Raw genomic sequence first — 27,761 nt, 5'->3', positions numbered from 1 at the left:
TATCATCATCGTTTTCATTAGAGAACAACGAATGATATCAACAGAAAAGAATCTCTTCTGATGCAATTTTGGAAAGGTTCAATTAGACGGATGAAAGTGTGCAAAATTTATGAAATGAAAGTAAGACAAGTCTATTTATGCTGCATTTTACATAATTTTTATCGACTTTCTATGGTTAATTCTGTTTTAGGGAGTTCTTTATCCGAGCAGCACATTGTGATAAATTGCATTTATTCATTGAAATAAATTAGCTGACATGGTGCCTTAAGGACAACTTTACGTCTTATCGTTGGTACGACGGTGCTCTAGCGAACACTTTGTGATGGTAAGGATAGAAATGCAATGTTGAACTGAAGGTTCTGTGACAGTTGATTTCGATCAACTTTTACAGCGAAAAATCTGAATCGCCGCATTGTGCTACTCGGGGTTTAATCAAAACTGCAGTTGTAGTTTTGTATTGTGCATGACTTAACTTAAATTTGTATAGACTTGGAAATTATAGTTTAAGCTTCGTTAATCTCTGCTCCTTGTTAGTACCTACAGTAAATTTATCAGCGAGACATTAAAAGTATCAAAACTCAAATACATATTCTGCGAACCAAATGTTCAATCAAAAGACTTTATGGGATAGGTTTAGTACAAGATTGAATTCCAATTATGTTCATTTTTTTCAATGAAAAATGTAATCAGCTTATAACCATCAATATCAACATAGTGAATCAGTTCAATTCGAATTAAATTTCAATTCCTTTCATAATGAATTAAAAATAAAATTTTTTAACAATTGCTTTGAAATAATTAAAGTAACTTTCCACATACATTTAATGTTTTTTAACAGTTGTAGGTATTTAATCTGCTTTATTCTATTTAATTTCATTATTATTACGACTTACAGTGATTCTAATCCTTATACTATTTAATATTGATATATTTTCATAAAAAATGCAGCAATTGGATTCTCATTTCAATATAATTATCCATTTCCATTGCTGCTTTTATTCAGTCAAAGAAGGGAAATGTTCATCTTATCATTTACAGTTTTATGTTATAAATGTTTTTCATTTCAATCGGATTTACTTTCATCTTTTTCTTCCCTTTATGTAAACATTTCTCATTCATACTTATTAGATGAAAACTAAAAACTTCTCATCCTTCATGAGAAATTTTCGCATGGTAAATTTACTGATTATCGTGATGAATACGGTCACCTCTTCATCATGAGGCATACGACCATGAGAACGTTTAGGATAATCAAAAATTTATCGCCATATGATGCTGTTCTCGTTGCTAACGATATAGAGCTCATTACATATTCCAGATCCTCCATACTGATTTCATAACTTCTCGTGTAAAATTGGTGTATGTCGCTCACCTGTTAAATGATGAAGAAAATTAAATTATCGGATTATGTCAATGGATGTAGAGTGGATATGGGTTTGCATATGAGTAACTGTGTGATATTTTGCTGATACATATACATATATGCTTATTTGACTGAAAAAATTTCGCATTCAATTTAACAATTTTTCATCAAATGAGAGAGGTGAAGTGACATTTATGTTGATGAGATGAAAATAATTTTTGACAAATGATGATGAAAATCGCTTCGCTAATTGACCTAAATAAATTGGGGTCTTGATATATCGTAACCACATTTTTAATATTTTCGAAGATAGCAATTTGAGGGATTAAATCGTGTCGGGCTTATTTTTGAGATATGAAATTAAATTTCAACAATTTTGAATGGTCAAACCTTGGAAGGAAACGCTGTGAAATCTCCTTTAAGTAAGGTTTTCAAATATAGATAGTAAAAGAGTTCGTGGACGAACAAAGAAACTTGGAAAGAAGCTGTTGATAGAGATAGTGTTGCACTTGGCATTGGAAATTGACTTAACTAACTTTTGCTATTAGGATTTATCAACACAAAATGAAAGCTGACTTCGTTAGGTACTCTGGGTAGCCTGGTGTCTGCGGTGGAGCCTTCATTATTTGGGTCATCCAGAAAAATAACAACGATAGAGTGGGTAAATTATAATTTTAAGTTAATAAACATTTTTACAATTGAATTAAAAATACCGAATACGAACCAGATACTGTGCAGTATCAATGATAAAATCAGTTTAAGACTGACCAATTTGGAGAAATTTATTCAAAATTATTTTATTAACTTTTCGTTCTATCAGAAAGTTTTGTATTTTTAGGTAAGTCCATTCGGATAAAAAGTTTCAAAAATTATACAGCTAGCCACAGCACGTAAGCTATCTCTTATGCATCGAAAATGCTTTTATGCTAAATTAGTTTGCTAAAAAAAAAGAGGAGAGATGAAATAACATAAACACATACATGACCATCAACAAACTTATCATATATAAAATACGAATGATCCGAAAATGTAAAACAGGATAATTGAATAATTTTCATAAACTTTCTTTTCATGGGTAGCAACCATTGCCTTTAAAAAGTTACACCACAGAACAACCACTACATTCTGAAATAAATATTTTATATGATTCTCATGGATGTGATTATGCTATTTTTTTGTGCTATATTATTATCGTTGCATTATTCCCATTGAGAAATGGTTTCAGACACATCATGAAAAATGAATGAAATTATCTCTTACAGGGTTAGAGCATAAGTGGGTGAGAGTGAGTAAGAAGACCCGATCGACACACGTTTTTCATGGCAACCAAATGTGCTCATCATGTGGCAATTTTTATGATGGTTAACATGAAATATCCCACTTGGACGTAATTTGGCAACCATTTGGCTGCCATGAATAAATTGTGTAGGTCGGGAGAAAACCGAAGAAAACAAAAATTTATTTTACAAAGTAATTGTTTGCAATAATATTTACGATGGAATATAATGAAAATGCGAAGAGAATGAGGAATAAGAGTGTAGGAAAATGATTTTCGGGAATAAAATTGCAAAATGTGATATTTTTATTCTGCTGCCGATAAACTTTTTTTTTTTAAAGAGAACATGCATAATTTACATCGCAATGATATATTGCTCAATTTTGAAAATTTAATTAAGTTTATTGTTTGTAAATTTTCGTGTAATTTATTGTTTTATGTAACGTCGCCTTGAATTTCTTCTTCGTCTTCTTCCCCAATCTGATTTGCGCCATATATGAATGTTTCGGCGCAATCACCTCGTTTTTTTTTTTCAAAATGTTATATGAATTTTCCACATATTAATGGTAAAATGACAGGAGCTTGGGAATATATTTTAATCAATAAGAAGGTTTTGACACAGGTGAAAACATTTATGGCTCCTAAAGCATTTTTATGACATTTACCTTTTTGAGCTATGTATGCATTTCAAGCTTGTTAATACAATTTCATCTACTTTACCCTCCACACAGCTTCGTTGTAAAAGGCGTAATATATATATTGTCATATGATATAAGAAAAGCATGGGTGGAAATGATTAAGGCTGTAAATTTCTGATTTTTTTTTGTGCTGTGACTTTCATTCAATGTTAAATTCTGTGTCATTATTTCAAAATAATTTGGTTTTTAATTTCTAGTCAAAATATCACACATTAATATTCAAGCAGATTTGATGGTTTCTTACCTCATTCCATCCGTATACATTTTTTGCTTGCACCATTACTTCATAAACGGAATTATGTTCTAATGCAATTATGATATATGACATGATGAACGTTCTTGAATCATATCGTTGTACCGATGGATGTAATATCTGATCATGCCATTTCCCAGGATGTTGATATGTCTCATTCATCTGTAGACAAGGAAATAGAAAATGTTGAGCATTAAGATGATATAATGAATGAAGAAAAATGAATTCGATTCTCAATTACCATTAATTTTCGATAGAGAAGTTTGATTTCCTCAAGGACGGGAATTGATTCAATCTTAAATGTAAGATTATAACGATCTAAATGGCCACTATATGTTGGCGAAAGAAATTCAGCTGGGCCAGGTCGTCCAGACACCTCAATATATTTTTTCGTGCGTCCCAATGAATTATCGGCAACACAACTGGTTGAAATGAACAGACACAACAGCAATGGGAGAACAAGGAAAAAAGATATAAATTAGCATGATTAATAGCCTACAGTAAAGCGTTGTTAAAATGGCTCTGTTGAATTGTTGATTAATGGAATTGATGATAAAAAATTTCAGCATCACGCTTCAGGTCAATTGATCAAATTATTCAAATTTTAAGAGACATTCGTAATTAAATCATTCAACAATTCGTGAATTCAATGGAATTTGGCTTTGTTTCTTGTAGTTAACATAACTTTCTGAGTATGAAAAAGGTATGAAAATGCTTCAGCGACCTTCAACTTATAATTAAATAAAAAACATCCATGCTCGGAAATTGAAATTTTCCTTTTTTGACATAATTTGCAATTCAAAGGGATTCTCACCTATAGTTACCAAAATCACTCTGCTGGAAGTTCGTGATGTTCAGAATGTATTTATCTCCTTTCGAGTACATAGACCTTCTATCAGTTGGATCAAGTAAGAATGAATTTAAATACCACATCATCTGGAAAAAAAGGAATTCAAACAAATCAACATAAAATGTAAATGAATGCCAGACACACTTTTTGGCTGTAGATTTCACACAAAAAAATATAAAATTGTTTTAATTGCTGTATCCAGCTGTATCAATTTAAGTTTGTATCGTGAGCAACAATAAATAAATTAACTTCTCAAAATAAGATAATATGATTATACAATATTGTAATTTGATAACTTAATCATATCTAGGTGTGGACATGAGAACGATCACCGTTAATTTTTGAAATATGCCGTTAAATATTTTTTTAATTAATTTAAACATTTTTCGACAGATGAAAATATTTGAAATTGATTTAAACGTTACATAAATTTTAAAGTAAATTCAACTCTCGAGACTCTTTTATGCTGCTTGTTATTAGCTACTTAGCGAAACTTGATTAGTAAGCTCAAAATATTGCTAAAAACTTCACAGAATTTCAATTATCAATATTAAATACACTTTATTACTTTTCACTTAACGGATATTTGAATTTTAAATTTTTCAGCGGGTTTAATCCAACGACGAGTCTCATTTCCACACCTACGTTCATATTATCAGTACTTTATCATTTTATAAAGAACGTAGGTGTATGAAAAATTAAATCATTACACACGTAATCTTTTTTAATGAATTTATAAAAAAAAAATCCTACCTCTGAATTAATATCACCATGCAGTGTACACACTAATTGAATATCGCAATCCTCTGCTGCATGTATCCACGTTTTTTCTGCAATTATTTCTGGTGGTGCTGTTATCGGCATAATAAAAAAAAGTAAGAAAAAAGAAATAAAACCACGTAATTAAAAGAAGAAAAAGGTAAATCGTCAAATTGCGTTTAAATATATTCATGTCTAACTTTTTAATCATTATAAAAGGAGATTATGTTCTACTAGCATTGAATGAATATGATGTGTGGTACAAGACAACCCTTCATTTTATGAAAAAGAATAAGACTTCCATCATAATAATATAAAAAATTTGCTTTTAAAATTATAATTAAGACACGAAAAAAAACTTTTTCTTCTTTTACATATTATTATATGTAGATGTGAAAACCACGAAAATAAAGAAGCTCAAGTGGTGATGATGTTGCTATAAAGGCATGAGCCTTATTTAGCATCGTCATATATTTCACAATTTTGCGGCAATTAAAATCTTATTACGCGCTTTAACTCATTAATTTTGTGTGTAAGACGAAGCGAAAAAAGTAATTTAAGCCTCTTCAACCACGTATACTCCATAAAGCTCTTAATTTTGCGCCGCTAATGATGTAAAAATCAACTTTTTTTTTCCTTTCCATGTGAATAAAAGTGTAGGAAAAAGTATGATTGAGTAGGAAGAGGTTATAATGTTAAGCAATGTGCGGGCATAATGCTATTTGCTTAATCATTCTGATGATGAATCATCATTATTAATGCTTTACAAAATATGGGAGCATTGGATGTGCTTAAGTTATCAGAATTACTTAGTGAAGATATCAAAAACTTATCTATTTACAATGGGATAGTATGAATCCCGAGCGAATTAAATGAAGTAGGCTATCACTTTGCAAAGGACTTGGATTTGGATTCCACGAATAGGCGGATTCTATATAATGCTAATAAATGAGGTTCAGCAAAGTCTTAAATGCTCCGTTGCGGAGTCTTTTGCATATGTGTCGATCGGGAATGAAGGTATGAATGATTGGAGGTTCTTAATGGGTGATCCTAGGAAAATAATGGCTGTTGAAGGTGAAAAGTGAACTTTTGTAGTCATTCTGGGAAATTAGGAAGGAAAGGATTCATGATCTTTGACCTGCTTTATTTTTTATAACCTACATTCCTTTATGATTCATTCTGATATCATCAATTAAAGGTAAAAACAGAGGTCGAAGTCGTTGCGAAAAGTTCACTTCACTTCGCTAAAATTTCAATCGGTTTCAAGTCAGCTCGAGTGAACACGAAAAAAACGTGTTCACTTTAACCGAGGCGAAACCGAATCCGTTTTTTCGTGTTCACTTTAGTCGATGCGAAACCGAAATGATTTTTTCGTGTTCACTTTAGTCGATGCGGAACCGAAATGATTTTTTCGTGTTCACTTTAGTCGATGCGAAACCGAATTGATTTTTTTGACTTCACTTTAGTCGACTCGAAACCGAGTCGATATGTGAAGTCGAGTCGACTCGACTTCACTTCATTTCATAGAAAAAAATATTTTACCATAGAAAGTCATTTCTGATTGCGTTTGTGAAGTATATAATTTCATACAAAATTTTGTCAAAAATACTTTTTTACTCATTTTTGATAAATAATGAAGAAACTAAGGTTTGACTGCAATCTATAGTCCTGCTGCATGTAGTTTCACATAAAATCATAATTGTTCAATAGATATTTTTAAGTTTTTTTACAATATAAATTTTTTACATTACAAAAATGAGCAAAAAAAGGATTTTTGATAAAATTTTGTATGAAATTATATACTTCACAAACGCAATCAGAAATGACTTTCTATGGTAAAATATTTTTTTATGAAATGAAGTGAAGTCGAGTCGACTCGACTCACTTCACTTCACTTGAATCGACTCTTTCGACCTGTGAAGTCAAAAAAATCAATTCGGTTTCGCATCGACTAAAGTGAACACGAAAAAATCAATTCGGTTCCGCCTCGACTAAAGTGAACACGAAAAACGGATTCGGTTTCTCGGTTAAAGTGAACACGTTTTTTTCGTGTTCACTCGAGCTGACTTGAAACCGATTGAAATTTTAGCGAAGTGAAGTGAAGTGACATCGACTTCGCTTCACCAACTTCGACCTCTGGGTAAAAAGCTTCAGTTAGTGCTCAAAAATTCATCACATCATGATAAAGGAATACATCTCATTATTAATGCATTTACCAAAATCTAAATTAAGTTCACAAAGATAGTAGAGTAATTAAATTCTCTACCTTATTATTGACTTGCTTCATTTTCTTTGACAAACTTTAATGAGAAACAGTGCAATGATTTATTTACTATATGCATCCACATCATTCAATTTGCTATTATATACATACAATTATGTAAATGCATGAAACACAATATATGCAATTAAACTTATTAAGCATATTTAAAAAGGAAATAAAAATGTCAACATAGTAGTAGAAGATAGTTCTTGTTGTTCCTCAACAAACCAGAAATGTTTACTTTAAGGAATTTTATTTCCATTCTCATACTATACATTTATTGCGAGCACATTTGAAGGAAGCTTCCCATTCATGCATATTTCAAAAGGAGAAAAGTAAAAAGTTTGTCATATGATGTTAAGCATGTAAAAGTTAATGCTATGTCGTTTCGTGACATTCGCTGTAATGCACTTTTTATTGTCAACAATTTCTGCCGTTGTTTTTTTAGAGGTGGAAACAAACAGTGAATGTAAAGGAAAAAAGTATGTGAAAAATCTCAACATACAAAGCCTGATGTTAGCGCATTTCATATGAATTGTATAAGCCTTAATTTAATCTTATCTGAATTACTTTGAGCAAATTAAAATCACATTATTCGAAAAAAATGCTAATTTATTTTAATTAAGAGTTAAGGCTGAAAACTTTCATTATAAAAACAGAAAGTTTCCCTAGCTGTTTGAATTTGATTTAAAAATGTATGTGAAAATCATAATGAAAACCACGCCAAACGCTGTTGCCGACAACAGACAAAATAAAAAAACCGACATCCTAAAGTAGACGATTAAGATTGCTTGTTGACGATATTTATTACCATAGACAAAATGTAGCTCAAATCAGCAAACATTTATCCACAAAAACAAAGAAAATAAAAAATATTAAGTCTGAAATGGAGTGTGCCGTTTCCTTCATGAGCACATAGTTTTTTTTTATCATTCAATCTAGTTTCAAAAGAAAGGAATGGAAATCAAGAAATAAATAGAAGTAACCCGATTCGGAATGTTACAATTGGCTTTTGGATTATCATTTCCAATTTTGGCTTAACTGATTCGTTCTTTTAAAATTCTTCACGTGTCACCAACGACATAATCAATCTGTTAACCACGTCGTTCGGAAAATTCTTCTTTCTTTTTATAAAAGTATATAAATAGCTGATGATGGAAATTTAAGAAGTTGGAAAATCCATCCGAACGATACAATGCGGTAAACTGTGTTTTTCGACGTAAAAATGTCCCAAAAGGCCAAGAGCAAAGTTAGATGAGCACAATGTTCACGAACATGCTCGTTTAGTATATTTAAGGCAAACTTTTGTGAGCACGCTCTATGCTTATTTGGGATGGATTTCGTCACGCTGCCTTCAGTTCAACTTCGAGTCTAACTGTAAATACGACGACGTAGCTGTGCCTTAGCAAACATGATGTGCAGTCCAGGTATATTGCATATAAGTATGCATAACAATGACCGAAACTTGAATTTACTTTCGTCATCGGAGGAACACACGTTCATATACACAATCTCTAACCCGGAATTCATTTTCCTCTTTTTTCCTTTCATTTCTTTTGTATTTTGTGATTCATATTTGAAGAGAAAGCAACTTGGAGCACATAGGGTAAAAATGGAAATATAAATGTGTATGAATGTGCACGAATCGATTCGATATAACAAAAGCATAAAAAAGTACATTTACGTTTTTTCTTTCCTTTATATTTTTATTAGTTTTTTCTATGGAATTTAAAAGACTTGGAGACATGAACGAATGAAGCAAAAAAAAAAGTTAAAATGAGGAGGTGGTAGTGGTTGGAGAGTGAGATATATGTAAATTACACCCATGGGCCTCTTTTTGTACTTACACAAAACTGTTAGTTCAATATCCGAATAAGCAGGCTCCCGTACTGAATTATCAGCCATACATTGATATATACCAGCATGATTTCGATCGACTCGTTCAAGTGTTAATGTTGAACCTTCACTTAGATGATATTGTGAATGTGAATTCTATAAAAGTTGAATGGAAACATTGTTATTCTCTCATATAAGTAAGTAAGTAAGTTCATATAATAGCAATTTCACAATTTTTTTTTCCTTTGGAAAGTGGGTTGGGTACGCAACATTAAAGTTTATGAATAATAAAAAGTAAATGCATGCGAGTACGTTCCTGTCACGTTTCAAGTAAATGCAAAACTGCTAGCGTGTCATTTTTTATAATTCTTCTTTATTTTTTTCATCCCCTTTCATCATACGATAATGGCAGACCATAAATCTAACTAAATATTACAAAAGGTCTATAATTTTCATGTCGCTAACATTGTTAATTTTAATGGCAAAAAATGAGGAAAATTGAATTTGAAACTTGAATTTTTTACCGCCTTTGCATGCTTCATAAATATTTTTCTTCCCTCTTGCCATTTATAATTGAATTTCGTCATATAAGATGTAACGATAAGATTAATAAGGGGAGCTATAAACTACTTTATGCAGTTCGCATGCTATTGATAAAAAAAAATTCTTACCTTTTTATAAAAATAAATATTTGGGACGGGATTACCGCTTGCTTTACATTCTAATGTTACAGAACTGCCTTTGCGTGCAGTTATTTGTCCATTCTGTGGAACTGGACGTACCGATGGCGGCACTAATATTTCAACTGTATGCACTTGATCTTTTGCTTCTTCACTATCACCTATTTGACAGACATAGTCGCCTACATACAATATAAATTAATTGCTTAGATTTAAAATTAATTAGCTAATTAAAAATAAATGTACCTGCGTCTTGAATTCTCACATTTGCGATTTGCAGATTATAGCCATCAACTAATTTGAATCGTGTGTCTCTTGTCACCATTAGATTTGCAGCCGTGAGAACAGACGTGCCCCTACGCCATAAAAGTATATACGAACCTGCAAATTACATTGGAAATGTTAACGTTTTGTATTTATTCTTAGAGATTCTTAGTAGTCAAATGTCCACTGGGCTGACTAAACAGATATTGTAATTGTCTTTAATGTATCTTAGTTACTAAAGAAATCCAATGGAGATTCAGTTTGAAGATTTTGAAAATTGTTAAAGATATTTAAAGCAAAGTTCAAATTGAATTATTTGTAATGACTTGAAAGTCATGTTGAACATTCTGATTAAATTGAAATTTGACATTTCGTTTAAAATATCAGTCAAAGCCGATCGACACACGTCTTTCATTGGAGTTGATCAAGACCACATGACATGTAAGTGGCAGGTTTAATGGCAGTTAACGTGAGATTTTCCACTTGGACGCCATATTGTAGCCATTTGGATATAATGAATAATTTGTGCCGATTGGGGAAGCAATAAGTTAGATCATATGAGTTCGAGGGACACAAATGAAGAAAGCTAACCGACGGACCTTTTAGGGATTCACCAAATGAAAGCCGCTTGACATTCATATGACTTCCAAACATAAGAGATTACGTGACGAAGCCATTTTGATTTGTGTAGCTCGGGGAGACATTTATGCGCCGATTATTAATGACATTAATAAATAAAAAATAATTAATTTACAGATAAAAGAAAATTTATTGCTTCCATTTAAAAAAGAAGGATTTTATGAAATTGTACAAAGGAGGTTCTGGATTTTTATGAGCAATAAAGTTTATATTTCTTTTTTGGAATTCATGACATTTTATTTCGGAACTGCATTTAAATATATTTTATGTACCGCAAAGCTTAATACAGTTGAAAACTTTCAGCGAGAATCACTGAGTTGTTATCATTTATTTAAAGATTAATCTTCATTCGTGTCAATCAAGTTTTAAATTTTCTTAGTCTGAAATTTGCTATTTTATTGCCAATCTTATTTTAACACAGTCAGAATAAATTAACTGCCAATTTATGTAAAGTTTCCAAGATTCAACCAAAATGAAATTTTTTAATGTTAAGCATACAAAAAAACTCAATTGAACATCAAATGTCAAGCTTCATGATTTACAGGCATTTCATTCGGCAAAAGCAATTAGGATGGCAATTTGTGATGTTTTTGTTTCCATCGCTATCGAAATGTGCCACTGATTGTCTTCTCTTTTTTTTTCATTGTCAGTAATTTGCGTCATGGCTCACGAGAATTTTTCAACTTTTTTTTTATTTCATTCTATTCTGCTGAATGTAGATCATCTCCAGTTATATACTGGGAAAAGGTCATTGTGTTGCTTTATTTCATTTTATTTCGGACGAGACAAATCTCTCAAAGGTTCTTATTCTATTTTTGACTAGCATAGCACAAAAATGTAACATGAAAAGAGCGCTGTGGACGATTAAAAAAGCTTTCTCTTTGAAAATGCGATTAAAGGATTATAGATTCCATACAAATAATAACGAATTAACATTGTACGATTCAATAGATGCAAATTGGCAAGTGCACAAAGAGATAAGAGTAATTTTTGTATAAAAATAATCCACAATAGCTTATGTCTCACCTAAATCCTTTACTTTGCATGGTAAAATGATTGTATCACCAATAACAGCCTTATATAAGTGTCCTTTTGTTATAAATTTGGGTGCCGGTGTGGGAATATCACTAGATGTATACATTCCGCCATTATTGCTCTGACATAATCCTGTTATATTAATGAAAGAAACATACATACATTCATATAGCCATGTGTGGTTATTAGAGATAAAATTAAATTTTCAATCTATAAAATCGGATTAATAATTATCTATCGTGATTGTCGTTCACCAAAAAATTGAATTAAACTATAAAGTCACTAGATTTCCCCCACAGAAAATACGAGAGATATGAATATGAATATAAATATGAATCAAATAAAGAAAACAATAGCTGTATTCAAATTTTATTTATGTTATGATTATTAATAATTATATTAATTTTCATTTTATTGAACAATTTTTTTTAATTTATTAGATCTAAATCAATTACAATTTGCGATAATTATTAACGCAAATCAATATTATTTCTGCGGTATTTGTGGAACTATATTTGTGATTTCTATACTGATTTATAATTCCTGATAATATGTTTTTTGTTTTCATAATTAAATGACTTATTTAAAGCGATTACGTTCAACTTTTATAATGCGTGTAATGTCATGAACAGATTTGTCAGATGCTTTTAGAAAGCTCTCTAGCTTTATCATGGTAGCTTTTGACTTACCAAGGTAATAGTGTTTATCTTTGGCTGGGAATTCCCTTTATCTAGACCAGTGGTGGGCAACCTGTGCATCGGTATTTTAAACCGCCAAAATGTTTGAAAATGCCATGAACCGTTGCCCTTTACTGGCAGTATTTATACTTAGTTTTGCCTTCCAGAAATGACAAAGTGATAACTTGACCTACGGTCGACTTAACCTGTTCGATGTCATGACTCATGAGTCGTCCGTAGGACTTATTAACTGGATAATATGTACACCAACGGAGGATTTATGACAGGTCTAGTTACTAATTAAACGTTATGTCTAGTTGTCTATTCTGGTTACATTATATGGCTTGATAACCCTCATTGAACTCTGCTCAGACACAACAAATAGTTACAAACTATATAAGCAATTCCGATATTAACATTATGTCTCATCACTCATCATCCCTTATTTAAAAGATTCTTTTATATGTACAACTTCCAGAAAATTGTTCAGACTTATGCCGGAAATGTTAATAAATTTTTAAAAAATTTCGTCTGAAGCTTTAAAAGAAAAAAGAAGTCTTTCCGCAAGAATTTCATTTAAGTGACAAAAAAATTGAAATACTTTAATAAAAATATCAGACCAAGAGTTTTATTATTTCAATTCCATAATCCGCCCATGTCATTCAAAATGCCAAAACTTTCTTGTACGAATAATAAAATTGGCTCATTTTTCGTTGATCATTTTGTTTCCTTTGCTTGTACCACAGGCGCTTTTGTACAGAAACAAAATAAAAAATTTCAGATATCCATCTCATGAATGAAAGCCTTTAGGCTATCTCTATTGTATGATGGAAGAAAATATCAAAAAATAGCTCACAAAAAAGAGCTGGAAAAATTACATTCAGTTTCTCGCTTTTTTACAACATTGAAGCGTTAAGGTGGATATGAATGGTTCGCTTTAATGGACGTTGTGTATTCACATCATCATCACAATAAAAATTTCAATGAAAGAGAGGTAGAAGAGCTTGAAGTTATCAAAAACATTACGCATAGTCACCGTAATTTCTTTTTTCTTTTGTTATATCCTTTTTCTTGTTTCTTGGTATTTTTTGTTAGCCAGTAATTGCCTTCTTTTCTTATTTTCCTTAATACTCTCTTGCCTTTTGTTATACACTGAAGGACCTTACATACTATTCACAACATATATTGCACACATACTGATGCCTTAAATGATTTTTGATTGAAATTGAATTATACTCAAAAAATAATTATGTGTTTTGCTATTGCCTTCTATTGTTTGCTCTTCTGATACTGTAATTTTCCGGACTCGTAAATATCTTTCTATTCTTCCTTTATTTTATTATTCTATTCACTATGAAAAGAGCAATTACAAAAGATTACCTTCTTCATGATTTTTTTTTCTCTCTTTTATTCATCATATGTATATATACGTACGTATGTATGCCGGATAAAAGAATTTTATTTATAAGCTATCAGTAGACTTTCATTTCTTCTAAGCTTCCTTTCATGTTCTAGTATATAATAATTGTTATTGTATGACTTCCAATAATACATTATTTTCATTGATAATTTGAGAAAATAGAATATTTAATGAAAAATCAATAAATTCATCTTAAGAATTAAGAATGGAAAAAAATGACAATATTGTGGGATATAAATTATAAATCTGAGAACATAATGCTATTTCATCTCATGAATGGCTTCTTCATACTGAAAATTTCAATTATTAATATTTCATTAGACGAATCATAATTGACTGACTTCGTTCATAGACAAACTCATTTTAGCATGTTTTATGATTAATATTTGTATTTATATTTATATCAAGAATATGTGGCCTTCAAATAAGAAGTTTATGCAAAAAGCAGGTCTTCAATACATCATATATAGATAAAATACGGTTGAAAAGGGCTTACACTTTAGAAAAACTCAAGAGCAAATGTAATTGCTGGGAGAGAAGCACAAGTTTGCTGCGATTTAATCCACGAGTGAGACGGAACCAGGAGCTCCAAAAGCTACATGATGCAGAAAAGTGGTGTACAAAATTACCGGTCTCTGGCTAGAGTGACTTTTGTCAAAGACCATATTCGATGAAATCCGATATCATGTCAGGGTCAAGTTGCACTGGACCCAGATTTTCGGCAATGTTTAAACCGTGTGCTTTCTGCGCCAACGTTAGGTACACATGGAATCGAAAGCTTAAACTCAATGAATGCGGACACATTCACTCTTGATACATTCCATACTCATACTCTTGATAGACATAATTTACAAAAGACCCCTACTCAAAAATTCCAAAAAAATACCGAAAGTAAGAAGAAACATATTTTATGAATAATATAAAGAAAATCAAATTAATTTAGTAGCATTGAAATTTTCGGCATCAGTGAATATTCGGAAGGGTGAGACTGAAACGAAAATTTCAAAAGTAATTCCCATGAGAACAATAAAATCCATTCTTACATTACTTTGGAAATATAATGAGCTTCTTATCATGGTTACTGGCAGAAAATTTAAATTTTCTAACCAAAAAAGGATGAAAGAAGGAAGGAAGAAATGAAAAGTAATAAAAAGAAGCGCAACTGATGCTGAATAGAAAACTATTATAATTAAAATCCACAACGAAAAAAGAGACTCAAAGAGGAACTCAAAGTGCCAAAAAAGATAAAATGCAAATTGTATTGTATAAATAATTCTTTTCTGTGAGGAAATATGCCGCAGAATGCATTAAAAAGATAATTTTATTCTTTGTGCCTCTTTCTTGTTCGTAACAATTAAGAATGCGGAAATTTGGAGTAAAACTTTTTTCCACTCTGTCAGTTAATCAGTAGAAAATATTTAAAATATATGCCTTATCAGCAACAATTCATTTACATTTCTAATTTTTTTAAGGCAAATTTTTCTCTCTTTTTTTCAGCTTTTGAGATGAAAAGAACTTGATTTTTATGTCCGATTTTTTGCTTGCTACTCTCTTAAGGACGAGATTTTTTCAAAGACAATTAAAAGTTTCCTAATGCTCGCGATGGGGAGATATACGAACGAATAACGACCAGCAAGTAAAGTAAGATATAAAAAGAACTTGAAGAAATAAAAAATATCAAGTCCCGTACGATACAACAACAAGAACAAGAATATGAAAGAAGAATTATATTATCAAATAAGAAAAGTGCGTAAAGGCAAGTAGGGAGCATAGTAATAATAAGAGAAAGAAAGATGAGGATAAGGCAGAAGTGCGTCAGATAAAAAATTAATTTTGGATTCTTACTTCAATGTCCCGCATCTATACCTACTTAGAAATATAAAAAATTCGATGCGCTCTACGAAAAATTCGTGGATTTCATTTCAAAATCTATTTTCCCAGGCATATCTTCTTCTCTATTTGTCCCCCATCCTTGATTAAACATCTCTCTCACATCCCTCTTGTATTTATACACATGCCGTCTTTTTTTCTCTTCTTTAAAGAAACGCAGAGACAGGAGAAAATAAGAGAGATGAGAACAAATTATGGAATTTCCTCGGGTAACATAAAAGAAAATTATATACACAGAATATAATGTCGAGGAGTGAACGCAATGAAAGCTTCATAAAAAGAAGAATTTAACGCTGCAAATTAATTTGAAAGCGCATTTCTTCTCAGAGTTGTTGTACATACATGGAGCATACATGCAAAATTAGAATGGACAGTCTGGAGTTTTCTAACAATCCATAAGATAACTTACGACTTGGATTTTGTATGTCATGATTTTATTATCCCTCTATGTATATCTCTTCTTAGGTCTACCAATCCCGAACTATTTTTCTGTACCACCGGTGCACCTGTAATGTACCATTTGTGTATCAATATTACACCACTACATTGTATCACCGGTGTACCTTTGGTTCGACACTGGTATATCATTGGGACGGTATAGGAATGCCGTTTTGTCATACCAGGTGTATCATTATACCGTAAGAGTGGTGTACCTATACAATATCGTACCTAGAACCTTACTGGATCTCACATTTCTAGAATTCAAACAATTTACAAAATAGCTGTGCGATTATTTTTCTAAAATTTAAAATAAATTCTATCGAAAATTATTCAAAAATTGAAATTTCCCAGAATAAAATAAATGAAAATGAGCTATTGCGAGTTAAATTATTTAAATATCAAAATCCTATTAATGTGTAATATATTTTTAATGAAAATCAAATTAGAATGAGAGCTTTACACATTTAAATGTAGACAAAATGAGAATTATTCAATTCACATTAGGTGAAAATGGGAAATAAAAATTTATGCTAAAAAAATGAACAGGAGAAGGAAGAAGACGTAAAAATAAAATAAAAAACAATTCTGGAAAGATGAAAACAAAAAGATAAGCGCCAAGTATTAAATTAAAATACTTTTGTGTGTTATAGAATGACGTTCAAATTTGTATCTGGCGAATTTAATCACAGTGAATAAAATAAAGTGAAAGTTTTCCATTTTCCTTTTTCTGATCGCTTTTTTACGCTCGTTGCTCCCCTTTAAATTCATTCTTTGTACTTTAATACTGACTGAAGTTTTCAGTTTTTATTTTGAATGAAAGTGAAAAATTTTTGGACATAAATCATTGTGAGTTGCCTCACGCTTTTAGTTTTTATTTTATATTTCCTCTAAATACACAATACTCGGTTGCTGCTGAGCCCATTTGTATAAGTGTAGAGAGTGAGAGAGCCTTTTAACCCGAAATGGCGCTTTTATGCAAATATAGATGAAATTTAAGGATTTATTCAAATACCGACCGCTCTTTTCTCTTCTTGTTTCTTTCGGTGAACAAACAATCGTGAAAATGTATGTCTTATATATATATTTGTGTAAGTATAAAAATGCTTAAGCAAATGTATGCATGAAATAACTCACCATATTTCTCAATGCAGAGCAGGAGGAAAATAAAATAGTCGCGAAGAAAATTCATTTTACAGTTGTCAAGTTTATTTGCTGAAAATAAAAATAAATTTTTTTGTTAGCAGAGTAGACAAATTTTTAGACATGATATAGCACATATTCCATAGCTTTTAAAATTTCTATTTAAGTAATATTTCATTACATAAGCACGCATCTACTTCTTATTATTTAATTTTACTTTTTCATCTCATCTAGCAGTGATGAGGATGATGATAATAATAATAATAATAATGACAATAATAATATTAATCTTAAAGCTTAGACAGAAAAGATGAGAAATTAAGCAAATGAGTTTCAACGTCATGAACAGAAATTTGTTGATTATAATGGATGATGTGTCTGTTGAAATGTTAACGGAATTAGTGTGGAACGTAAAGTTAAGTTTTAAAGCAATAAGTACATCTCTGACTAATACCAAAAGGAGCAGGTACTTAGGAGAAAGCAAGTAAAACTAATTAAAATTTTTGCTAATCTTTCCATTTGCCTTAAAAACATTTTCATCATTTTAGTTGAAAGTGAACATTCTTGTTGGTTAAGGAATGAATGTAAAAACACTTCCAAAGCTCCTTATTGAATGCAGTCATGCAGACTTATATTCTGTTCTCAGCAATTTAATTAAGTTTTAATGTTTGTTTTACTCGTCTGATTTAAAATTTCTACAATTAATAATTCCTTAGGAATTTTGAAGTGGATTCTTGAATTACTAGCTACATGTTTCGGTACTTAATTGCTGTGTCAAGAAAAACGATCATAGGTTCAAAACTCAGTAAGTGAATTTTTCTCACTTGTTGATTTTATACAATGTCCATTCATAAACTACAGACATAAATCTCATTAAAATTGTTCCTAGCAGTACAACGCAATCAGATGTCACGGTATTGTCTTTTGCTAACCGTCAACATGATAACGTAAGTTTCCCATTTGCAAATACGTTGTGCTGTTCAGGTGTGATTCAAATTCTACTATAAATGAAGGTTTAGGAGTTTAATTTTTAATTAGCATTTTTGAAAGTATGAAAACCGGAAAACCTTGGCCACGATAACAGTCTGTTTCAATCAGAAAATAAGTCTTGCTCAAGTGGTTGGAACTGATCAATCAAATAAGCTTTGATTACTTCTAGACCCTAACTCTAGTTTCAAAATTGGTCAAGAATTTCAAGAATTAGTAATATTTCGATTTTAGTTCCACTAGGTTCCAGATATTTGACAAAATGTACATTATTATGTTGGTCACTCGTAAAAACTGAGTAGCTATGAGTAGGTGTAAAGCCCTAGCCCTGATTTATTTAATTTAAAGTATATTTTAATTTTATCAATTTATTTAAATATATATGTATGCGAGAATATCACCCATCCAACATCATTGGAAAAAAATTTGCATCCAGTAAAAGAAAGAAAAAAAATGAATTCATTAACATTCTCATCAGCATATCTCATCGAATCCTAATTAGTTGAAATCATACAATAATGCTTAATTTTGAACTCTATAAATATTCAAAGCATTGAAATGAAATTCTCCTCTTTTTTATCTCTGAGAATATAAATTTTCTCTTTGACCTTTTTTTCCATCATCATCATCATCATCATTATAAACATTTATAATCAGCAGCACCATTTATAATTAATATTGATGAATGAACAAGAAGAAAAAATCTTCGAACCAATACGAAAGTCACAAATGATTTTCAATTTATAAATTATTGAAGTGCTCGTTTCTGATGAATAATAATCATATTCGTTTAAATGCAAAACTCATTGGAAGGGCTTTTTTATAACTGATGATGAACAACTCATCACCCTAGACAACTTCTTCCATTTCTTTTTTTTTCAATTAAGCGAGAATATTTTCTCTTCCTCTTCTACTTATTCATCATAAAATGCCAATTAAAATTTTATTGAGATTTAAAACTTTTTGAAAGGGATCTGGACTCTAAAAGCTATGCAAATTTCTTTCGAATGTAAAGATATTACAGTATGAGCTTCTATCATTGTAGAGATAACTCAAAAAAAAAAGTTTTAATCCGTTGCTTTTTGTGTACATAAAATTTCAGTAAAATGGCATTTCGTTATAATTCCATTGAGTTTTAATTTGATTTTCCGCTTTACTAATAAGATTGAAGAGAAATTCTTTCATCTTTCTATAATTTATAAAAAAGGTTAGTTTGGATTTAGTTTTAATTTAAAACTTTTAATGATAAATTTTAATTTAATCTAAGAACTCTGACATGGAAGAGCTAACTATATGTTCTTAGAGAGTAGAATTGATTTCTTGAAGTTACCTGAAAGCTATCCAACCATGATAATAAGATTTTCAATAAATTATCATCGTACATAACGGTACTGTAGGAAATGAGACAGCAGATCAACTAGCCATAACAACCTTCGATATGTTTGTCTCTAACATGTTCGTTCATTATGACTGGGACATTATGAAATTATCGTTAAGTGAATGGCTTAGAAAACAACATTTTCGTTGATGGAAATCAGAGGCAGGACCCTTAACAATCAAAGAACTGACTTCTATCAAAAAAAAAAAAAATTAACGGAAGATCGGAAACTATCGGGATCTTTCCTAGCAGACTATGATCGTGCTCAATAGAGCAAAGTAAGCTGAGAGCAAGAAATTACATAATTTTGCATGCTTTGTATCCATTTTGCCAAAGATACGATGTCTATCAGTTTTTATGATTATTAAATTGGATTGATTGTTTTTATTGGATCGATTAAACGACTTGTGCTATTCGGGTAAATTACAAGATAGCAAAAAAACATAATTATATTCGCCTAAGCATGTACTTTAAGAAGCGAAAATTCAAAAAACCTCATACATGGATACAAGCACATTTTTATGCCTTAAGCTGTTTTTGAAATTTGAGAAGCAATGGTGGAAAAATAAACAAAAAAAAATTTGCTTAACAAAAAAGCGTATTAAATAATCACAATTCTGATGTATACACAAGCTCATTCTAGAAATTATCTATCATGTATGAAGGCACAAAAGCACAGAAAACGTATCACGTATAATATATTTTTATAAAATCCCCCCTCTGACTCACATCCAATTTTTTTTTATTTTTCACGATGAAAAAAATCTTTCTTATAAAAAATCATCCTTCTTTTATAAGCATATTTTCATGGAACTAAGTTTATTGCTTTGTCAAGTGCCAGTGCTAAGTAGACTCTTCAAAATAAAAATCATAAAATTTGATGTTTTCAATATATTTGATGTAAAACACGTGTACCTTCCATTAAAGGAGGTGGAAATTATTTCAAAAATTAACAAGGACAATTGAGGAATGCGCTGCATTTACACTACATCCGTGACTTTTAGACATGTTTTTCTGGATTTTGCCAATCTTATTCTTTTCATTCAGAAGGGAGGTTTAATGCTTGTTTAATTTTCATATACGACACTTTTTAAATGATTTTCTGCCATATCATAATATGATACTAGGATATGAATAGACATACGGCAGGAGAATTTTTTTTTCTGCATTTTAGCTCTGAAAAACATGCATGATGCGTAGACGATGAGAGAGATATATTTTCCTTTAAGCTCTTCTCATCATATAAATTTGTATGGTGCTCATACATTTGTAGCTTAGTGCCAAAGAGAAATTCTTTAAATGAACTACTATCTTCATATGGTGTTGTTGCACAAATTTCAATTATTATTAGGTCGACAAATGAGAAAGAGATATGGTAAATATGTATATAGACATATAGTTCTAGGTTATATACATTTTGATAGAGAAATAATATCGATTGAGATGACGAAGTGCCTTAGAGAATTTATTCTCAATAGAACTTCTTACACTACTTGGTATTCAATATCTATGCTTGATCATTTCATTGTGTAATGCATTTCTGACGATGCTACGTAACTGCAAGACGTGAGGTTGTCTTGACAGCACGTGGTCACTGTTTTCAGTCAATTTTAACGGCGAAAAATCAAATTCAGTGGCTTGTGCTGTTCTGGAATGAAAATTCTAGGAACTTTGTACTGTCACTTTGTTTGATGTTGGATCTTATAAGAAACATTTTTAATGCATAGCTTTTTCTTTCTAACAGCAATACATTAATTTGATTATCATTCATAATGATCAAGATGAACTCGACATGAATTTAGGTCAAGTTAAATTTTGATCAATGGCTGGTAATAAATCTAATTTCAAAAATTTCACATTGAGAATTTTACATATCCTTGTTGTTTTTTTGATTTAGTCAAACTGAGTCAAGGAAGAGTAAAATTAATCTTCTCAAATTTTAGTATACAACTGCCACATCAATGTAATTTTTTCATAAACTCTTCATGTATCCACGTCATGCTGTGAGACATTACATACAAAAAATGAACGAGGAAGACGTAATCCGAATTGGGAACATTTGGAATAAAATAGGACACAAGAAGATTATAATTCATGACGCTTTTATCCATTCATGATGAAGTGAAGAAAGAAAGAGAATAACTGACATGAATGCTGGAGGGAAATAAAATAAGAATAGGAGAATCAACTAAAATGATAAGCGGAGATTTCCTGTATATATACATTCCAAAATGCTTAAACATTTCAACATTATGGATGTGAAAGTTCTTAGATAATTCATCATAAAACTATTCACACCTATTCGTCCTGTAAACTTTGAGATTGCCTCGACTTCATATTATTGTTACTGCTACTCTTTCTTCCCATTGTTACCGCCATCATCACAAACATAAGTTTAGATTTTAATTAATGTTAATCTATTTTCCCCTGGCAACCCCTTAATCTCATAATAAATTAAACAAAACATTTTCATCAACCTTTCTATCCTTTTTTCTCTGTCATTCCATTTGATGATAATGTTGAATACACGTACATGGATATCTTTATACACATAACTTTAAAAGGAACATAAAGACGGTGAAGATGACTTTAGTTAGTTCCTTTCTCACTATGTTTAGCTTTTTATCGTTTCACATCTATTTATTCACTCATTCCACCCTCTATATTTACGTTCATATGATGGTTGTTTCTTCGAGACTCAATGAAAGCTAAACCTTCAAACTTAACCTTTTTGCACAAGTTCTGCATAATTTCTCGTCGCCTTTTACACACCATATCATTTCTTGTTTTTCATTTATTTTCAAAACGGTAGTGATGGCTTCCTTATAAAATAAACTAAAATCCGGACGTTTTTTTGCATATGTAAATTTGCGACATGAAACAAAAACTGATGTCTATGTTTTTTACTGCCTTCTTTTAGTACTAATACAAGTTTTGAAAAAATGTGTTGAATTCAATTTTGTTGGCTAAAAAGTCAATCAATCAAATTGTATAGTACGATGAATCATTCAAGTCAAGACTGATTTAAAGGGTTTGAAAGGAATCAGTCATACTTGAATTGTTAAAATTGTACATTTTGAATTCAATTACTAACTTTTCGGAACCTTACTATTTTTCTTCTAGGAAAAACTATACTTCCCCACAACATAGCGCGTGTGGGACTCGTGCTCACGTCCTACGATCTTATACCACAAAGCTACAGGGGGTTGTTAGGGAGCGTGGGACAAAGCATTCTTAAAACTTCTTTCTCTACCCAGTTCTCATTGCACAGCTCTTATCGTTGTTTTGAACTACAGCACAAATTCAAAAGTACTTTACTTAAATGTCTATGCCTACATAAATTTATTTACATTTTTCTCTACATTCAACATGTCTCCTTAAATGGTTGCTCGAAGAAAAAGGTCATCGTCTAATTAACAGTTCAGAAAGAAAATGACGAAGGAAATTTGGAAAACGGAAATTAAAGAAGAACTTTTATTGAGCAATAGGTCAACATAAGTACAAAATATCTATGAGAAATGAACTTGAAATGAGTTTGTTATTTTATGCTTTTTATACAGAAGATATATTCATCCTTAAATAATTGTTTCATTATACATTTTTGAGTAGGAAAAAAAAAAACATTTTTATCTCTAGTTTTTTGAAAAACCACATTCACATTCATATTCAAGCATATCAAAAAAGAGAACTAGATCTAGTTTTTCATAACAGAGAGTTTAATTTTGCATAATATTTGCATGAATGCTTAATAGGGTTGAATTCTAAAAGCATCCTCTTAGAATGAAAGAATTTTCATTATTGAAGTTTTGTTCTATGAGGATCTCTTCATGAACTTGATGAACATAAAAAAGCTTGATGCATTCATGATTATTTTTCTATAAAACTGGAACAGTTTTGAATTTTCATTTGAATTGTTTGCAACATATTTTAAATTCCTTAATTTTATTAGGTTTTTTTCATAGTTCAAAAATTGAAATTTTTGCTAAATTCTTGTTTTTATAGATTTCAAACTTGATAGTGCTGTTTCTCATGGTAGAGTTTCAGCTCTTATTAGCGCATTAGCTTTTGTAATTGTGGCAAATGTAGTTTAATATTTCAAGAGATGTCAGAGTTCAAAAACAGACTGAACATTTTATACGAAAAGGGGTTTCCAACTAAATTTAAATATTATTCTAATCTCAAATGGACGTTATAAAATAATCAACTTAAAATTAATTGTTTTTATTTACATCGCGGCGACGTCTAAAAGTTATCATAAACTAGAAAATAGGTGAATACTATGAAAGTTATCGCATTTAAATAACGATATGATATGGTGGATTATGTAAATGTTTTCATTTGCCCAATAATTATTCATTGGTTTTTCAATTATTTCCAAGTTATTAACATTTTCCATTATTAATGACTTATTAATATTATTCAACGGTAATAGCTTGGAAACGACGTAAATTCGATGAATTATAGTAATTGAATTCAAGTTTTTTTCTTTCCTCTATTTTGTTTATAGTTCAAATGATGAATTGAACAATATTAATTAATTTTATAATTATAAATTTAATGATCAGTGGCTTTATATATCTAAGCAGAGAAAAATTAAATATTCAAATTGTTTTTAAATATGGTGTTTTTAAATGTAAATTAACTACTTTTTCAGGACTTTTTTTTAAATTATAATTCGAAATGTTGAAAAAATGGCAACATGATGTGTAAGTGCTTTAATTCTTTTAAAAATAAACTAAAATGAAAGCTTTTATTTGATGGAATGTTGTGAGAACCAACTATAAATCGTGATTCGAAATTCGTCTTTAAACTAACTAAAATTACACTTTCAAGTGACTTTGATATATTAAGGCATCATAGCGTTATTTTGAAACGAATGTTGCATCTGATTTATTTTGGTCCGACTAGCCCGATTGTCATTTATTTAAATGTTGTCACCGCGATGTCGAGACAGCTGTTTACTCAGAACCTTAGGCAAAATGTGTATCAATTGGCTACTATTTAGTTCTAAGCTAGTTTTAAGTATTAAACCTTGATGTCTCGTCATTTGCGTAAAAAACTAAAATTTGATGCCAAAAGCAAATATGTTGCTGCCTCGTCGAAGTGGTGACAATATTTTAATATGTGCCGGTCGGGTAGAGACAGATTCTTAATCATATTGTAGCTATCGCATAATAATACTTACCAACAGTCAAATGAGAACTATCGTTAATGAAATGAAATGTTTGTTGTGTACGATTAAATTCTCTATTTCTATTTACAGAGTTCCTGGTCTCTTAGAGAATTATTTAGAAAATTTAGAACGGTCATTCACAAATATCCACTATAGTAATTGTTCGAGAATTTCATATTTCGTAAATATTGTGTATCAAGTTGCTCAAACAATGAGATTTTAATTTTTCACTTAGCACCACATGAAAAGCAACACTAACGATATAGACATGCAGAAGAGAATGTGAAAAAGCGTTTTATTCATAAAATACGATCTGGTAACATGAAAATTGCCATTTAAAAGCGTTAATTAACAGAATATTGTTCTTTCACCGGTTCTTTTTTAAACAAACTAAATGTCTATATGCTTTCAGCACTTAATGTTTTGTTCTACAACTCAATTTCTCCTTATTTACGTATTTATATGTGTATTATTATAATAATAATTTGTTTATTATGTATATTATAATTTTCTTGCAGACTAATCACAATTTTCCTCGCATTAAGGCTTCCTATACGCCTCAATTAGTATGTATGTATACAATCGTACTTTCACTGTATTCTTTTTCTCTCCTTTTCTTCCTTAATTTGCTCATGTATATAATAATAGATCTATTAAAGTATAAAGTACATTTGTAGCACTATAGCGGAATCAAACACATAAAAAGATTTTTGTTTCTTGCCTCTCGATACACTTCCTTTCTGCCACATTAAATTTTTCCGTTATTCTTTTTTTTCTTACTCTGCCAAAATACAACAGAAAAAGGCAAATGTGCTATAAATTATTATATTTGATGTGGTTTTAATGGCATTTTTCTCCCACAAAACTATGAGATGAGGTCTCGCTTCGCTTATCATAAATGTATGTTTCTTCTTAGGTATGTTATGCTGTTTATAATATTTTTGTTCCCTTGTTGTTTCAACCCAAATCGAGTAGGCTGAAGGGTACGAAGGAGAAACTTATGATGAAAAAAATTGTTAGCAGAAGGAGTAAGAGAAAAATTTCTTTTCGAAGAGTTTTTGTTGCTTGCTCTCGTCCTTTTCCTTGCTACTCTTTACCAATGTCGTTGGTGGGTTCTTATGATACACACAAAGAGTAAATAATTACACTTTTTCCCGTAAATTAATTTTCCGTTCTCGCTTCCACTTCTTTTCCCTTCCTTTCTTCTTTCCTGCCTTTCACATCTATTTTACTTTTTTTTTATATTCGTTGTTCTTCCACAAGAGTTGACACAGTTTAAATGTTGTTTGTTTTCACTTCGCTATTCACAATTGGATTTTCATTATTAGCGCATATTTTCTCATCAGAATCATTAAATTTTATCTCTTTTTCTTATGCATTGAGTTAATCTTAAGCTATTTATGATTTAACGTTCATTTGTGATTTGAAAAATATAGATTGTGCATAGTTGAAACCCCTTTTTCATACAAAAGTTCAGTTTGTTTTTGAACTCGGAAAAATAAACATCTCATATATTTAAGAATTCATGAAGGAACTTCTGCTAAATCTATTTCATTAACACCAAAGCCACATCTTAATTGTGTACGACTCGGGAAAGTTTCAATAAAACTTAGAAACTGAGAAATGAGAGTTTAAAGACTGTATACTTGAAATGTTCCAGAACTCAAAAACTTAACCCGATAAGTTTCCGTACCAATTAACAAATCCATAACTTTGCCGGCGTCACAACAATTATGTTTCGAAGTATTAAACCACTGCGCCACAAATCTACTTCAACTCACAATTATTATTTAAATGTTTAATAATTTTTAAAGAAATTTCCAAACTCTTCTTCCTCTAATTACAAGAAAAACCTATCAACATAATTAAAAATTTCATTTTCTTTCGAAATGAAATTGATATATAGGCTCATTAATGAAGGGAAAGGAATTAATTAATGTTTTACGAATTTGTCATTACATTCTTCATGTATGAAACTTGAATCATTTATCATTTTGGTTAGAAACATTATCAAATTAGCTTTAATATGATGAAAAATTTAAACAATTTCTTCACAAGGATTGAGTAAAATATGCGCTAATTAAGCAAATTATTTTCAACACCGTAACTTTCCAATGACTGCCGGGGAAAAACAGAAATTTCTTTACACTTACATTAAAATGTTTACTGCAAATGTAACCACAGAATGAAATGTTTAGAGGGTGAAAAGCGAGTCAAGCACTCTTTATTTATCTATAAACAAGCCATTTTTCATTTAAGCCGATAAGCAAATAACCTTGAATAAATATTATGGCTGTAAATGTATCTTTTTTCTTTTCACTCAATGAAACATAAATGTATGTACGGAAATGCCTTTTTTCTCTTCTTTCTTTTTATTCTTATTTATTTCTTCTTTTTTGAAATTTTTCAGCATGAAATGAGGCCTTTAAAGGCGAATATAACGTGAGAAAAAGAAGCAAAAGGAAGAAAATGTTTTTTATTCACGACATACGCACGTATCACTTTAATTTTTTTTCTCTACTTCTTCTCACAGTTCCTTTGTTTGTTTGGATATAATGTTATTTTTGCATGACGTTCCACACCATATAATATTTGATAAATTATGATATATTTTCTTTTAGGTGATAAGAAGAAGAGAAGAATTATAATCCAGGAAATCAATGATTATGACAATTAAGTAAATGAAGTTTTCGAGGTATCGCGCTCGAACGAAAATTGTGTCTCGACATTTTCACTTTT

The 27,761-nt window shown here is 30.5% G+C and overlaps 1 protein-coding gene across 1 annotated transcript; it reads right to left on the bottom strand.

Annotated features, from left to right (window-relative positions):
- Nucleotides 1–454: 454 nt before the first annotated feature.
- On the bottom strand, nucleotides 455–27,751 carry LOC139088778 (limbic system-associated membrane protein-like). The gene is made up of 12 exons (XM_070638062.1): nucleotides 27,176–27,751; nucleotides 25,035–26,322; nucleotides 17,479–17,556; nucleotides 11,908–12,048; nucleotides 10,225–10,359; nucleotides 9,970–10,160; nucleotides 9,310–9,454; nucleotides 5,194–5,291; nucleotides 4,405–4,526; nucleotides 3,832–4,012; nucleotides 3,582–3,752; nucleotides 455–1,372 (listed from the first exon to the last, which is right to left on the bottom strand). The coding sequence occupies exons 3-12, from the start codon at nucleotides 17,531–17,533 to the stop codon at nucleotides 1,205–1,207; spliced, it is 1,407 nt and encodes a 468-aa protein (XP_070494163.1). The 5' UTR covers nucleotides 17,534–17,556; nucleotides 25,035–26,322; nucleotides 27,176–27,751; the 3' UTR covers nucleotides 455–1,204.
- Nucleotides 27,752–27,761: the final 10 nt, after the last annotated feature.

Source organism: Chironomus tepperi, unplaced genomic scaffold (genome assembly GCF_022539635.2).
Source record: "Chironomus tepperi strain 1889 unplaced genomic scaffold, CSIRO-AGI_Ctep_v1 contig_170, whole genome shotgun sequence".
Classification (NCBI taxonomy): Eukaryota; Metazoa; Arthropoda; class Insecta; order Diptera; family Chironomidae; genus Chironomus; species Chironomus tepperi.
Note: the sequence above shows the minus strand (reverse complement) of the source record. Positions and strands in the feature narration are given on the sequence as shown.

Excerpts from the sequence above, each read along its gene's own strand:
- LOC139088778 (XM_070638062.1), bottom strand. The coding sequence starts at position 17,533 with ATGAATTTTCTTCGCGACTATTTTATTTTCCTCCTGCTCTGCATTGAG. Across the intron at positions 9,455-9,969 it reads ATATTTATTTTTATAAAAAG|AATTCACATTCACAATATCA; the intron begins GTAAGAATTTTT and ends CAACTTTTATAG. Across the intron at positions 4,527-5,193 it reads ATGGTGATATTAATTCAGAG|ATGATGTGGTATTTAAATTC; the intron begins GTAGGATTTTTT and ends CTTTTTTTCCAG.